This window comes from Neolamprologus multifasciatus, chromosome 3 (genome assembly GCF_963576455.1).
Source record: "Neolamprologus multifasciatus chromosome 3, fNeoMul1.2, whole genome shotgun sequence".
Lineage (NCBI taxonomy): Eukaryota > Metazoa > Chordata > Actinopteri > Cichliformes > Cichlidae > Neolamprologus > Neolamprologus multifasciatus.
In genome coordinates this window covers 7635578-7651021 of record NC_140441.1, presented here as the reverse complement: position 1 = coordinate 7651021, position 15444 = coordinate 7635578, and the positions used below count along the sequence as shown (strand labels likewise).

Here is a 15444-nt window from a genome sequence, read left to right as displayed (position 1 = left end):
AAGACCCTAAATAATAGAGAGAAAACCCAAACAATCAGATGACCCCCTTTAACCCTTTATAACCGGTCAGAGCGGGCACGCTCCTTTTGCGTTTTGCGTAACTATTTTTAAATCCCTGTAGAACCGGAACCACGTAAGCTAGCGCAATCATTTTTTTGCATATGAAACTGGAGGAGTTGTACTTACATGTTAGCTTGTCCCAGGTCACGGTCTCCTTCCACATGTAGCTTTGCAAAAATTGTATAAAGAGCACTTGCAGCAGCAAAAACATTATATTTTTGCTGATCCAATCAGCTGTTCGTAACACTTCCTATGTTGGAATAAATGTCATCGTGAACTATCGCATGTCCGGCATTACCTGTCCGAAACCGGAAGTGACGGCATTTTCGCGGAAAATGTAGTTTTTTACCTTCAGGGTTTTAAAAGCCTACACTGGTGTTTTTTACAGTCATGTTTGACTTTATGCTTTTCTGTATAGTTTCTGGGATACTTAGAACTCAAATTGCACTGCTGGAAATAGTTTAGTTTGATGCACATGCTGGGTTTTTTTGCAAATTCGCATTATAATATTTATTTTCGTTTTTCCTGCAGTATATAAAAATTGGTGTATCTCAAAAGTAAAACTATGAAGAAACTCAAAATAAATTTCCTGTTGTTGTAAACCATTTTGTACAACTTTTTTGTATTTACAGTTTTGAGGGATAAACCTCTTAAATTTCTCTAAGTAGAAATATATGTAAAAAACAAAAAACAAAAACGATTTTCAATTTTTTTGTAGTTTATTGCACTTTTTTGCAATTTGTGTAGTTATTATGCACTTAATGCATACATATTATTAAACTTTGGGCTATAATGGTTGTATTGATTTATAGCAACTTGAAATGCTCCCAAAAATGCCACTACAGCATGTAAAAATATAAAGATAAGCTCTGGCGGACTTGGTTCTATGGTAGGTCTTAAAGGGTTAAGCAAGCACTTGGTGAGAGTGGGAATGAAAAACTCCCTTTTTACAGGAAGAGACCTTTGGTAGAATCAAGCTCAGGGAGGGGTGGCCATCTGCTGCAAGTGGAAGGTAGAAATTCAGGACAAAGACATGCTTAACTGCTCCCTTCATTTTTGGTGTCTACCATTTGGTTTGGGGATTACCGCCACTGCAGGCACCAACAAATTTGCAGCTGCAGCTCTTTGTGGCAAACTGGGATTTACACAGAAGTCCAAAACAGAACACCACTCAAGTTTAGATCAGGCAGGCTGTTCCAATCACACCCCTCCAGCTCACGGAGTCATCAGATGGAGCATGATTAAGCAACTCACTCAGTGATGAAGGCTGGGTACTCTGAAGTGTTTGTTGCATAGGTGAAATAACAGTCAGGACCTGTTCCCTGACCCAAAGGCACAGGGAAACTTTTCCATCCACTGGGGAAAACCCCAGAGTACAACCAGCAAGCCGAGGAGGATACAGGTGTACCCATTCCTGCCTGCTGCCTCTCACCTAGAATTTAACTTACCAAAAGTGGAGCTTTGACTTCTTAGATACTCTGTAAGTGTCTAAGAAGTCAAAAAAAGTGCTGACTCAAAGAAGTGCAGATAAGGCTTGGCAGACACTGGTTGTCTTAAGCTGTTTCTTTCTGAACACCTGTATGGTGTTCATTTTGTTTATCCAGTAATGGTGCTCTATTCAGGTCCATACTGATTGCACTCAGTACAATCTTCCAACTTCGACAAATCAGTTTCTCAACAAATGCTGTTAATGTGTTCATTAGGTTAAGACGACTTTAGGTGACTTCCAGTTCCTGTATTTTGACTTCATTCTCGTGACTCTGCTGGCCATTGTAATGGGGATAGGAGGTCCAAGTGAGGAACTGCACACCTTCAGACCCCCAGCTAATCTGCTAAATTTACCGATCCTAGTCAGCCTGTTCATTCACACATGCATGATCATCCTTGGACAGGTGGCTGCTCTCCTCATCACCACTTCACAGAACTGGTCTGTAAACAGAAAAAGTCAGATTTTTGTTCATATTGTTGTTAAGAAATATTTTCATATTTCCTTCTCTGTTCACCAAACTATGAATAAAAATAACTCACCCCTTTTGTTTTTAGGTATATTCCACTCAATTCAACTGTTTTTGAGACAGACAATCTGCCAAACATGGAGGACACCAGTGTGTTTGACCTGTCAGGTTTCCAGTACATCATCATGGCAGTGGTGGTGACGAAGGGCTACCCTCACAAAAAGCCAATCTGCCAAAACTGTGAGTCAGAAATATCTAGGGTTGGTTTGGTAAAAGGCTGTACATCAGTCACATGATGAAGGATGTGTCATCACAGTGAAGTCAGTGAATTTTCTCTCTGGTTTTCAGGGTTGTTCCTTCTTGTGCTGTTCATCCAGCTCTGCCTGATGCTTTGGCTGGTTTTGCATCCGCTGCCTGCATTTTTCCTTCAGCTGTACGACATTTCCGATATGGTCTTTAAAGTGGTGCTAGTTGGTGTAGCTGCGATCAACTTTTTAATTTGTTTTCTTGTGGAGGTGAGTGACATAAACCATCAACTTCCCTCTTCGTGACATTGTTGGTTTACATCAGCATGGACAAAAAAAAGTTCAACCACAGTCTTCAGCTAAATGTGACTTACAGTTCTGGTCAGAAGTTTCCATCCTCTCAACATTTGGATGAATGTTATTGTAATTTGGGGTTTGTAATGATTGAATTGTTCTTGTTCCATTGTGGAATGATTGTACAGCATACATGTTTAATGACTTTAAAAAACAAGTTTGGATTTAATTTGAAGAAGCGCTTTTGACCACTTTTCTTGGCATAATTGGTAGACTTCATTTAAATTGGTTGGTTTTCTCGCACAGACCTAACTATTAAGCATAGTCAGCAAAATTTTCAAGAGCATTGAGTTTGGAGGTTTGAGAAGTCCATTCTAGAAGATTAATATTTCCAAACAGCTGCAGATTACAAGATAATCAGTTCAAACAACTGTATGTAATAAAATGTTATTCAGATTTGTCACCACTTCACTGAGGTCTGGAAGAATGGACTGATTCTTATATAGCGCTTTTCTACTCTCTCTCGGAGTACTCAAAGCGCTCTATACAACATGCCACATTCACCCAATCACACCCATTCTCACAAGCACTTTATCTGTACTTAGTGCTATCTAACTACATTCACACACATTCATACTCCGATGGATGCATCGGAGAGCAACCTGGGGTTAGTATCTTGCCCAAGGATACTTGACATGCAGACTGGAGGAGCCAAGGATCGAACCACCAACCTTCCGATCAGTAGGTGACCTGCTCTACCTCCTGAGCTACAGCCACCCCGAAGAAGACCCAAACTATCAGCCTCAGATCAGAGGAAATGAATTAGGATGTTTAGGAAGAACCAAGGAACCACCATGGCTCAAATCTGCCCTCAACTGGAAACTGCTGGAATACCTGTGTCATGGTCTAAAGTGAAGCCAGTTTTAAATCACCTTGGAATTTGAGTGTACAACTAAAAAAGAAGCCTCTGATCTGAAATAAAAGCAGCTGCCCACATAGACGAGCCACATGTCTTCTGGAGAAAAGTTTGATGGTCAGATGAGACAAATATTGAACTGTCTGGTGACAATGACAAGAGGCATGTTTGGTGGAGTAAAGTTTAGGCTTTCAAACCTGTGAACACTACCAGCTGTCAAGCATGGTCCTGTTAGCATCATGTTCTTGGCTCTTTTGCTGGCAGTGATACTGGTACACTGTACAAAATGGTTGGAACAGTGAAGAAAGAGGACTATCTCTAAATTGTTCAACTTCACATATGAAAAGAATTGAAAAAAAAGAGTGTTTAGACACTGCTAGCATAATGTACAGGTTTTTGATGGGGCTCTCACACAAACGCAAAGCAGGAGATGAAGCATCGCCAAATATGTTTCCAAACCAACTTCCTTCCAAGACAAAGACTAGAAAATATGGTGAAGCATATCTTTCCTTTGGTTTCACCTGCACAAGTGCCAAGGTAGGTCTCCCTGCAGAATTGGTTTTCCCTGAGTCTGGAGCACGCGCTGGGCTGTCCAAATCACAGACAAATACTTTCCCACAGTTGTTTATGTTTTTGAACCCATTTTGCACAGAGAGGCATTTTTTGAAAAATGTATTAATAGCTATGTTGAATATTATTACACAGGAAAAGAACAACTACACGTAAAATAATTACACTATGATGCCTCTACCTTTCTATATGGAGGGACAGTAACTGTGTGTATGTAAGCGTGTAAAAACTGAAGATGGTAAGATTAACAGTATTTTGTCTCTATTTGCCATTGTAGAAATTCATCTCGTATAAACAATAACGTGGCACACACCCAACATGAAAAAAGGCACATACCTTTGACGTTGCGTGATGAACTTTGTATTCCTCGTCCACACATAAACGCAAGAACTGAGTTTTAAAAAAATCTCAGTTTTCAGTGATTTGAAACACCGTTTATGTGTGGATGAAAGGCCCAAACGCATAGAAACGGCTGCATTTTCAAAAATACCCATGAAGGTGTGGATGTAAATGGCCTGTATTTGTATAGCACTTTTACTAGTCCCTAAGGACCCCAAAGCGCTTTACACATTCAGTCATCCACCCATTCACACACTGGTGATGGCAAGCTACATTGTAGCCGCAATGTAGCCTGGGGTGCACTGACAGAGGCAAGGCTGCCGGACACTGGTGCTACTCGGCCCTCTGAACAACACCAGTAGGCAACGGGTGAAGTGTCTTGCCCAAGGACACAACGACCGAGACTGTCCAAGCAAGGGGCTCGAACCGGCAACCTTCCGATCGCCCCAGCGTAGTGTAAAAGAGTTAATAGTTTATTTCATTGCTACCTGTAATTTATTGCAGTTTACTTTTAGTTGTTTAATTGTTTACTAAATGTGTGCAAACCGCAATGGAGTTTGAAAACAAACCATGGGTGTCTGTGGTTGGAGGGTGTGTTTGTGCTGCGGGGGGGTGCGAACATTTTTCTTGTAATACAAAGGAGGGCTCAACAAACAAAGTTTGGGAACCACTGACTTAATGTATCTGATGCGCAGTTCACTAAGACTTAGATGTCTTAGTGAACTGCGCATCAGATACATTAATGGTTCAGATACATTAATGGTTCAGATATATTAATGGGAATGTATGTGTACTTTTGACCTTGTGTGGATCGGAGAGAAAATTCAAAATAAAATTAAACCTGTTTTTTTAAAAGTTATTCAAGATGTATAGTGTACACTAATTCCACCCTGGAGAACAGTTCAAGGAAATAATTATAAGCCCCAAATTCCCTTGACTGTCTTGCCCATGATGCGTGAATAGGAATCTCTGACCACAACTTTACTACAGTGGTTACTTTACAGAGCTATTGTCCAGGCAAAACTTCTGCTCTAAAAAGCCCATGTTATCAGTGTCCGTTTTCACTTGCATGTGTGGTGTATTCCTAGAAGCCCTGTTTTATCAGACTATTGTTATTTTTCCCCAGATACTGATAGACTGTGGTGTTTTAAACTGCTTTCGTCGATTGTGGAACAGAGGTCCATCCAAGAAACAGTATAAACGCCTCCTGCCTGACATCAGATTTTGGCAGCCCCTTGATGAGAATGTGATAATCAGTGAAGCAGAAAACTGAATCCTGAACATTTGCAGGGTGTCCAGGCTTGATAAACTACTTCTCATAAAGAAAAAGTGGGGTGTTACCTGCATATACTTCCTAAAACGCCATTAAGCGTGTTGTTTGCTGATGTTTGAACTCATGTAAGGCTTGTAACTATGAAGCAAATTAATGGGTTATTAAACTACACAGAGCCTCAAGTGACAGTTTTCTGTCTCTCTTTTTACCAGTCAGATCAACATGTTAATGCTGGTCAGCAGGTTCTGTTCAGAGTTTCATTTTAAATCAATCTGGATATGGTTTCACTGATTTTTTTTAAACTTTTGGTCTTGTTTAAGTTAGATATGAATCTTACTGATATCATAAATGAATAACAACTGTGATGTTACAGCAGTTCAATGATACCCACTGCTTTGATGCCCTTACCTCTGACTAACATTTTATGTTATTTCTGAGCTAGCTAATGAAGCATGGATATGTTCAACTTGTTTTGTAGTTACAGCCATCCGATATTTACATACTATACATATACTGTTTTTATGGTTTCTTTTTTTTTTATTCCATTGACGATGGTTTATAACTGAAACATCTTCATCTTGTCCAAAACAATGAAGACATATATTCATCAGTGATGCTTGTACTCCGTTTTCCTCTTGTATTTTTGGGTTTTATTGTTATTCTCGTGTTTTTGAAGTGAGATTCTTGTGTTTCACAGTTTGGTCTTTTGATAATACTGTCACAGTCACAGGTCATTTGACCAAGTGTTTTGAGTTTTCTTATATTTTGATGTTTATTGTTTGTGTTTAAGTCTCATTTGGTTATCTTAAGCTCATTTTGCCTAGGTTGCTGTTATAGTTCATTGTTTTTTAAATTCCCCTTGTGCCCCGATGTTTACGCCCCCCTCGTGCTTCATGCGTTTCAGTAATGTTTTTGTCTCCCGTCTCCTCCTCTTGTTTACATGTTTTCCCCTTGTGACCCATTCCTTCTGTCACGTGTGTTTTCCCCAGCCATCATGCTCTGTTTGTATGTAGTTATGTCCATGTCTCATCTCCAGTCCCATTTTCCCTCTGTATGCATACACACTATAAATATATGTATTTGTTTATTTATAATGTCTATTTTCCTCATCAGTTTGTCATATTGAGTCTCCATGTCTTAGTCTGTTATGTTTCATGTATGTGTGTCCTATGTTGTCAAGCTTGTGTTGTCATGTCTGCATCTCATTATGTTTTCTGTTTTATTGTGAAGTCTGGCGTGTCCATGTCCACTGTGTTTAGTTTCACTTCCCCTGTAGTGTCATTATGTTCATTAATATCAGCTGTTTCCCCATGTGTCCCCTGATCACCTCATGTGTGTGTTTAGTCTGAGTTTTCATTCATTCTTTGTCCGATCGTCCTGCTTTGTCTGTTATGTTCATGTCGTGTTTCCAGGTCTTCATGTTTATGTTCATCTTCAGGGTTTTTTCATGTTTTAATCTTAGTTCACCCAGTCTAGGTTATTGTTTAGTTTTGTCTTTGCCCTTTTATTTTGTACTGTTCATTATACATGCTTCCCTTAGACAGTATCATCAGAAGGCATAGCGTACATTTTTATTGCTATGCAGATGACATGCAACTGTATCTGTCCATGAAGCCAGATAACACACACCAATTAATTAAACTGCAGGAATGTCTTGGAGACAAAGACCTGGATGACCTCTAATTTTATTCTTCTAAATTCAGATGAAACTGAGGTTATAGTACACAGCCCCTAAAATTCCTAGAAATATGGTATCTAATGAGATTCTTACTCTCCATAGCATTACCTTGGCCTCCAGTAACACTGTAAGGAAAAATGAAAATATGCAGGGCTGCTTTCTTCAATTTGAGCAATATCTCTAAAATTAGAGAATTATGTAGAAATATCCTGCAGCACTTGTTTTTTTTTCTGTTTCTGCTTGCAACAAGTTGAGTGACCACAATGATTTTGTCTTAAACACTCACTGAAATAAAAAAAAAATCATTAAAGATTAAAATATTATTAAAGTTTTGCTAAATGCATAAATTCATTCATTTATTTGTTCTTTCTTGTTTTGTTTTGTTTTTTTGTTGTTGTTGTTTTTTGTGTGTCCCATTTGGATCTTTAGCCATCAGAATTGTTGTCTTAAGGCCAAGAAAGATGCCAAGCAGATTTATTTTACCAAGTGGATCATCATGGCCTTGCCATATTGGTCCATTTGATTGACCTTTATTATAATTATGAATTTATTTTATTTTCGGTTGCTACAAACGGGACAGACATGACTGGGGGACAGGACAGGGAGAAAGAATGAAAGAAAGAGAAGGAGAGAAAGAAAAACAGAGGGGACAAGAGACGGTGAGAAAGGGGGGAAGAAAGAAAGAAAAACAAACAAAACACCTGGACACCTGTATAGAGAAAAAAAACAGAAGAGAAAACAAACAAAAAAAGAGCAACATAATAAAAACAGCACCATCACAATAAACTAGCTAGCAGTAGATAACAGTAGATACTAAATATTAAACGCTATTGTGCAGCACGCAAGATAGACGGCGCACAATGTGCTTTGAGGCAGCAACCAAGAAAGGTGTAGTCCGTGTCTGTGAACACCTGTGTGCACACCTGTGTGGATCAGCATGCTTGTATTCCAAAGGTTTCTCCATGTAACGATCTGCTAGGGAGTGTAGGGAGCCATAGCCCCGTCCCCCAGGGTATGAAGCAGGTATGGAGGAGATCCAGGCCCCAGATATCCAGAGGCCCCAGAGTACGAGGACCCGAGGAGGACCACCAAAAAGGGGGGGAACCGTGCCACCCTCCTGGGAAGAGCTGAGTAGAGCCCCAAACGAGAGGTCAGAGGGGGTTGCAGTGGCGTGCCCGCGGGCTCTACCGGCAGCCAGCTGTGCCAGAGAGGACCGAGCTTCAGGCCCAGAGGCCAGAGGCCTGAGGGCATCCCATCCCCCGGAAAGGGGCCAGCCGGGCCACAGGCGCCAGGCCCCGCCAATCGGCCACCAGGAGTGAGCCGGTACATACATGAGCGCCCAGCCCCAGACACCAAGGACCGCCAACACACCAACGTCTGAGGGCATCAGCCACCGGCAGGGAGTGTGGTGAGGGGAGATAGGCCTCCGTACTTTGAAGGGCCTGAGATGTACCCAGAGAGGTTGAGTCCAAGACCCAACCTGACATATAGACACAGACGAACAGGCGCACGCGGACACAAACGTGCATTCCCACCCCATATACACAACCAAATACTCGGCACTCACCCAACGTGTAGACAGACACAAATAGACACTGCACAGACAGTCGCACTCCCCAAACATACTCTATATCCCAGGTCCAGGTACCCCCGCCCCCAGAGGTGCAAGCCGCACCTAAAGGCCCCTCACTGGGGCCAGCTCCCCCGCTGACCCCAGTAGGCACCCCCACACTCTGGAACCCACCAGGGCAAGGGGGCCCAGGCCCATCCGGACCGGGGCCCGCAGCAGCAGCACCGCCCAGCCCCACAGAGTCCGGGGCAGCCCACCCGACTCAACCCCAGAGAAAACTGCACCCACCCCATCATCCAATCATCTCCCAAACTACACAAGACAATAGACACCCAGGTTGAGTTCATTCTCTACCTCTCCTATATCTCTCACCCCACCTGCAGAGTGAGCTCCTGTAGAGAGGAGACCACCTGCAAAGATATAACAACCTCCCCACCAGTTAGAGAGCCCCCTAGTTGGGTCGATGCACCAGAGGTCCTCTGCACTGGGGCTGAGCCCCCCTGCACCCACCCGCCCACAGCTCCGGCGACACAACAGCCAGGACCCATGCCCCCAAGGCCCAGCCAGCACCCCAGACCGGGGGGCGGAGCACCCCCAGACCCCCAAGCCTCCACGCCCGTCCCAGACCCACCCAGGGGCAGCCAGGCTACCAGGCCAGTAACCAACGTCCGCCATTTGTTCTTTCTTGTTAACTAATACAGTCCAACAATAGTGTTTGGCCTCTATAAAGGTCAGTGTTGGGGAGTAATGGAATACATTTACCGGCGTTACGTATTTAAAATACAAAATATGAGTAACTGTATTCTGTTACAGTTACTGTAAAAAGGTGGTATTCAGACTTACTTTGTTGAAATAAATGTTATTGAAACTTGGGTTGAATCTGCACCCCAGAAACGTTCCACATTAAATTCTTCTAGGACTTGATTACTGACTGTGAAGATTCTCAGTCATCCAGGTCATCGCAGTCAAAGGCGCTTGCAAAGAAAAGCGCCGTGCACATTGAAGAGAATGGCAACCTCAACATCGAAGTTTACCAGAAGCCCACACACATGGACCAGTACCTCCTCTTTGACTCCCATCACCCTCTGGAACACAAACTTGGGGTAATCAGGACCCTACACCACCGGGCAGAACATGTTCCCTCTAAGCCTGAAGCAAAAATGAAGGAACACACATGTAAAGGAAGCACTCAAAACATGCAGTTATCCTACTTGGGCATTTATAAAGTCAGCAAAGAGGCACAGAAAAGAAGATCAGACACCAGCGAGGGAGGATAAGAAGGACAGACGCAACAACATTGTCATCCCCTATGTAGCCGGTGTATCAGAGAAACTCAGGAGAGTTTTCTCCAAGCATGACATCCCGGTGTACTTCAGACCCAGCAACACACTCAGACAGAAACTGGTTCACCCGAAAGACAAAACTCCAAAACACAGACTTAACAATGTGGTGTATGCCGTACAGAGCAGCGAGGAATGCCCAGATCTCTACATTGGAGAGACCAAACAGCCACTTCACAAGCGCATGGCACAACGTAGAAGAGCCACCTCCACAGGACAAGACTCAGCCGTCCATCTGCATCTTAAGGATAAAGGATTTCGAGGATGCCAATCTTCACATTTTGGACAGAGAGGACAGATGGTTTGAAAGAGGAGTGAAATAAGCATCTATGTCCACTGTGAGCGACCATCTTTGAACAGAGGCGGTGGTTTACGACACCAACTGTCTGCCATCTATAGGGCTTTGGAGTTGACGTCACGCCGCAGTGCATTCTGGGATCGCGGCGCCATGTCAGAAGGCAACTAATCAAAACAAACACACTGTGTTGGAAGCGGGACTGCCAGAACCATGCTTAAAATCAGCGCAAAAGGGCTGTATCGCGACCGATTGCGCCCAGAAGCCAAGAGACGGTACTTGGAAAAAATGCATTGGTAATGTGGACCCGTATGAAATAAGGCCGTGGAATGGAAACCCAGACAGCCTACCACCGTTGTCCTATCCCGATATCTTCACGTACCTTGTCTGTGGAGTCAGCGCATAGGGGAAATAATTTTCGTAATTATAAATCCCTGGAGGCGCACATCTGATTCACAAACAGTTGGGTACAAGATTTGGCCGTTTTTAAGCCTCCACGTTGTGAGTACATTGACCATATAACCAAGATACAGCCAAAGGTTACACATAACATTGACTTCTCCTCAGCACCTGCCCCAAAATTTGCTCTAGATGAACGATTCACGATTGATGCCAGCTGTGCATTGCCATGTAAATAGTTTGCATTTCATGTGTATGTACTTGCTAAGTACATGTGAACAGATCTTGAATTAAAAAAAATAAACATACTTTTTTCTGTTTTATTGAAACCACTTTACAGAAAGTACAATTATTTACAATGAACTGTACATGCAACACAGCGGTTTTATGAATATTCAACAAGAGCAAGTTTCATTTGGCCCTGGTTTGACAACCACACTGGGACACATATTCACCCTCATATGATATGAGTAATCGGATTGGCATTGTAGTGTGTAGCATTTTGAACTTGTTACGCTCGTCTGACCGCTGCAATCCAAGCCTGACGTCTTCGTTTAGTATTATCGGATACATGAGATCCCTCCCGTTGCCTCCAGGAGGGGAATCGATGAAAAGAGAGCCCATTTTCCAGCTTCTTGCCTTCCCTATCGTGTGATCTACCATTGCAACCGACAACACAGTACCTATGAACCATAGCTGACGCTTCCGTGTGCTTTGTTTGGCCTACTGTCATGGCGGGAGGGTGCGTGGCCCCCCTCCCGTGACATCACGCTCCAAAGCCCTATAATCCACTTTTAAGTTCCCTCCCCAGATGCCTTAATGCCCACTCACATCCTGGGCCATCTGACCTCAGGAAATCACATGATAAGGTGGGGCCAGGTTTCACAATGAGCTCACCCGAAACCCGGGCTGATTGGGACCCACACCCATTTTCACACCTTGGCTCATGTGATTAGAGGATCATCAGGGGGTCCTTTTGTCCCTCTTTGGGGGGGGGGGGGGGGGGGGGGGGGGATACTCCCACTGGGTTTAAATCTGGGACTCTCCCCTATTTGACCTTAGAACTGAAGAAGCTTCTCGGAAGAGAGATGAAACGTTTTCAAGCAACTTAAAGAAGTCCAGACGCTTTTCTTTGCAAGCTCCTTTGACTTGATTACTGAGTTAATTAACAACCTGAGTGATGACCTCCAGCACTCGGTGATGGAGCAGCTTGCAGTCTGGCCTTAGAATCAGCACCTTCAGGTCTGAGGCCATGTTCTTTTTGTTTGTTTGTTTGTTTGTTTTTTCCCAAACTAGACATAGCCGAATGAATGAGTGTCAGAGAAACTTCGGCAGATATGCCCATGATGTAGAGTTCAGGTTATTCCCACCTACATGGTTATACATTAAAGATTTAGGCATTTTGTGTGAATAGCTGAAAGGCCAAATTTCACCTTTCAACTTAAAAAACACATCTGAATGATGTTTAAATGAAGGTGAAAGTAACTGACTTTCAGAGTCTGTATTTTACAAGACGCCTCTCACTCCACCCCCAACTTCAGACGAGCATCTAGACAGATAAACGGCTCAATCAGTGAAAAAATAGAATGTACCCAGAGCATGTGTTTTTATTTTTATTTTTTTAAATTAACAACTTCTGTAAGGTGAAACAGCTCCCTCTAGTAGCCACATATAAACCATGTGTGACTTAATACTGTAAAGTAAAAACTCAACAATAATACAAGAAAAATTAGAAAACACCAATATTCATATGAGCTCCTATGAGCAAGGACATTGGCAAAAGTGAGAAGGAGAACATTTCTTTTAAAAGGAAGTAACCTCCAGCAGAAATAGGTTAAGGCAGTGGTGACCATCTGACATTACTGGTTAGTTTGCATTTAAAGTCCAACATCTCCCTCTAGTGGCCATATATGAACCATGTGTGAGGATGGTGTTAATGTAAAATGTGAATCATAGTGTTCCAGTCAGTCATCAGTGTGTCTCTGCACAGCTGTAATTAAAATGTGTTCAGAGGGCCTCAGTGTCTGAATGGTTCCAGTTCAGCTCCATAACAGCAGCGTCCCTGGTTTGATTCCTGTGTTTCAGCTCATATCTGCCTCTCTCACTGAGGGGGACGTAACTACATGGACATGGATTTGTTCATTAACCAAACTACAGATCACTGAGAACAGACTGAGTACTTGACAACTGAAAAAACAAGATATTACAGAGTGCTTTTTTTTTTCTTTATACCAAGTAAACTCCCCACCTCTGTGTTTGAACCAATAGAAAAGCTGGTGCTCAGAGGAAGAGGGCGGGCTTTACTTGGTGTCTGTGACAGAAATGAAAAAAAGCTCAAATGAGTGAGAAGGACGATGAAGGAAACATCTGTGCTGTGTCTGCTCTGTAAGTAGAATCTCTGTGTTTGTTTGAATTCTTGTACTTTGACTGTCTGCTCTCCTGATAACTGATGATGGAGGAGAAGACATGAAAAACAAATCAGGCTGAATTCAAGTTCAAAACACCACGAGGACCAACTGCAGGTCTGAACTGACTCTTTATCTTTGCTCAGGAGTCGAGGAAACACAGCAGGCGGTGAAAAGATCAAATCACTCACGCATTATATCAACACAGCTGTGCAACAGTAATATTTATATTTAGTGCATATTCTTCTATATATCTCAACAGTGCAATCAGTGCACCTACAGTAACAATGATGGTTTAAAGAGCTCTGTAAATAAAAAGGAGCAGAGACTGTTTAAAATCTGTTTCCTCAAACGGAAAACTTGGTGTAAAATGTTAAAACATGTTGACTTATTGTTTGAGATCAATCTGAAATTATTATTACTATTTCATTTTCTGTGTTAACCCTGGATTGGACTGGTGGCCTGTCACATTTATGCTGCTCAAACAGTGAAAGCTGGGCTCGAAAGTTTCCTCAAACAAAATGGAAAATGAGTTAAAAAGACGGATGATGTTCTTTCTTGTTTTTCAATCTTAAACACTTTTTTTTCGACTTGTAAACATGTTGCTGGCATCAAAGAGAAAATGAGCAGATATATCAGAGAGACGAGTTTGTGTGTTTGTCAGCTGTTTGTGTGGAGTTGTTCTTTATGTTCACCTCAAATCAACCTGAGTGTCATTTCTCTTTAGTTCTGATCTCACTGCTGAGCTGCACAACAAACCAAGGTCAGTAACCTTCTTCTGTCACAGTTTAAACTGAGAAATGCTCACTGATATGACCTGATTGGGTTCATGTTTCACAATGGAGCTCTCATATAAAACTGATGAAATGAATGAATAATTATCAGCATGATTTGATAAAAACAGATCATCAGTTCATTTTAACCCTCACAGCTCGTCTGACTGTGAGTCCCAGCAGCTCTCAGTTCTTTAAAGGAGACTTTGTGTCTCTGAGCTGTGAGGAGAACGACAGCTGTGCTGGATGGACTCTGAGGAGAAACACAAGCAAACGACAGAGGACTCAGTGTGGAGATGGGTGGGGGAAACCAGCTGGTTTGACAAATTCTTCCTGTAACATCACTGTTTACCCATCTGACAGTGGAGTTTACTGGTGTGAGTCCAGAGAGGGTCCCATCAGTAACATGGTTAACCTGACAGTCACTGGTAAGCTGAGTGTGTGGAGTTAGTGTTGATGAAGCTGTGTGTAAATGGATGAAATGCTGTAGTTTGTCTCTGTGTTGAGGTGGATCAGTGATCCTGCAGAGTCCTGTCCTCCCTGTGATGGAGGGAGATGACGTCACTCTGCTCTGTAAAACAAAGACCACTCCCTCCAACCTCCCAGCTGCTTTCTATAAAGACGGCTCCCTCATTGGGAATGAGACTACAGGTCACATGACCATCCAGCATGTTTCCAGGTCTGATGAAGGCCTCTACAAGTGTGACATCAGCGGTCATGGAGAGTCTCCATCCAGCTGGATCACTGTCACAGGTGACACACTCACCTGTCTGTGTTTCTGCAGCTTTCAACATTCACAATGTGACGACAACTTAATGACTGTGTTTGCTTTATTTTAGACAAACACACCACCACACCTCCACCTACATCCACCTCTCCTCCTGGTTCCACCTCCATCACTCTTCCTCCATCACTCTCTCCTCCTCTTCTCTCTGTGTTGTCATGTGTTGGATCAGTCTGTGTTGTGGTTCTACTGGTGTTACTGGTTCTGCTGGTGAGACGATGTGTTCACAGGAAACCTGAAGGTGAGACTCAGACTTCCTGATCTTTCATGTCTGAGTTTGTTTAGTAGAATAAAGTTCACATTCATTATGATCACAGTAACAACTTTCTTAAATGTAATCTCTGTTTAGATATTTAATTTATATCATTGTTCATGTTGGATAATTTCAGCAGATCAAGAAGAAACTGGAGAAGAGGACATCATCACTCATGTCATGTACAGTTTCATCAGATCATCAACAACAGCCAGTCAGACGAAGCAGAGGTGATGTTGTGTTTTTGTCATGTTGTTATACTGTGAGGACATTTGTGGAGATCAGGGGTTCCATT

At 42.6% G+C, this 15444-nt stretch overlaps 2 protein-coding genes across 3 annotated transcripts in view; both read left to right on the top strand.

The window, feature by feature from the left end:
• The window catches only part of LOC146521366 (polyamine-transporting ATPase 13A2-like), a 35843-nt gene extending 28220 nt beyond the window's left edge, over window positions 1-7623 (top strand). Inside the window, exons 26-29 of the mRNA XM_085154938.1 lie at window positions 1764-1987; window positions 2104-2255; window positions 2364-2530; window positions 5506-7623. Coding sequence (XP_085011064.1) covers window positions 1764-1987; window positions 2104-2255; window positions 2364-2530; window positions 5506-5652 — 690 coding nt within the window. The 3' untranslated portion in view covers window positions 5653-7623. The remainder of the gene's footprint in view (window positions 1-1763; window positions 1988-2103; window positions 2256-2363; window positions 2531-5505) is intronic.
• Window positions 7624-13579: 5956 nt separating this feature from the next.
• The window catches only part of LOC146521364 (uncharacterized), a 38779-nt gene continuing 36914 nt past the window's right edge, over window positions 13580-15444 (top strand). Inside the window, exons 1-3 of one of the 2 annotated variants that reach the window (XM_085155307.1) lie at window positions 13580-14865; window positions 14952-15137; window positions 15286-15379. In XM_085155307.1, coding sequence (XP_085011433.1) covers window positions 14658-14865; window positions 14952-15137; window positions 15286-15379 — 488 coding nt within the window. In that variant the 5' untranslated portion in view covers window positions 13580-14657. The remainder of the gene's footprint in view (window positions 14866-14951; window positions 15138-15285; window positions 15380-15444) is intronic. The other variant, XM_085155304.1, reaches the window with a different exon arrangement.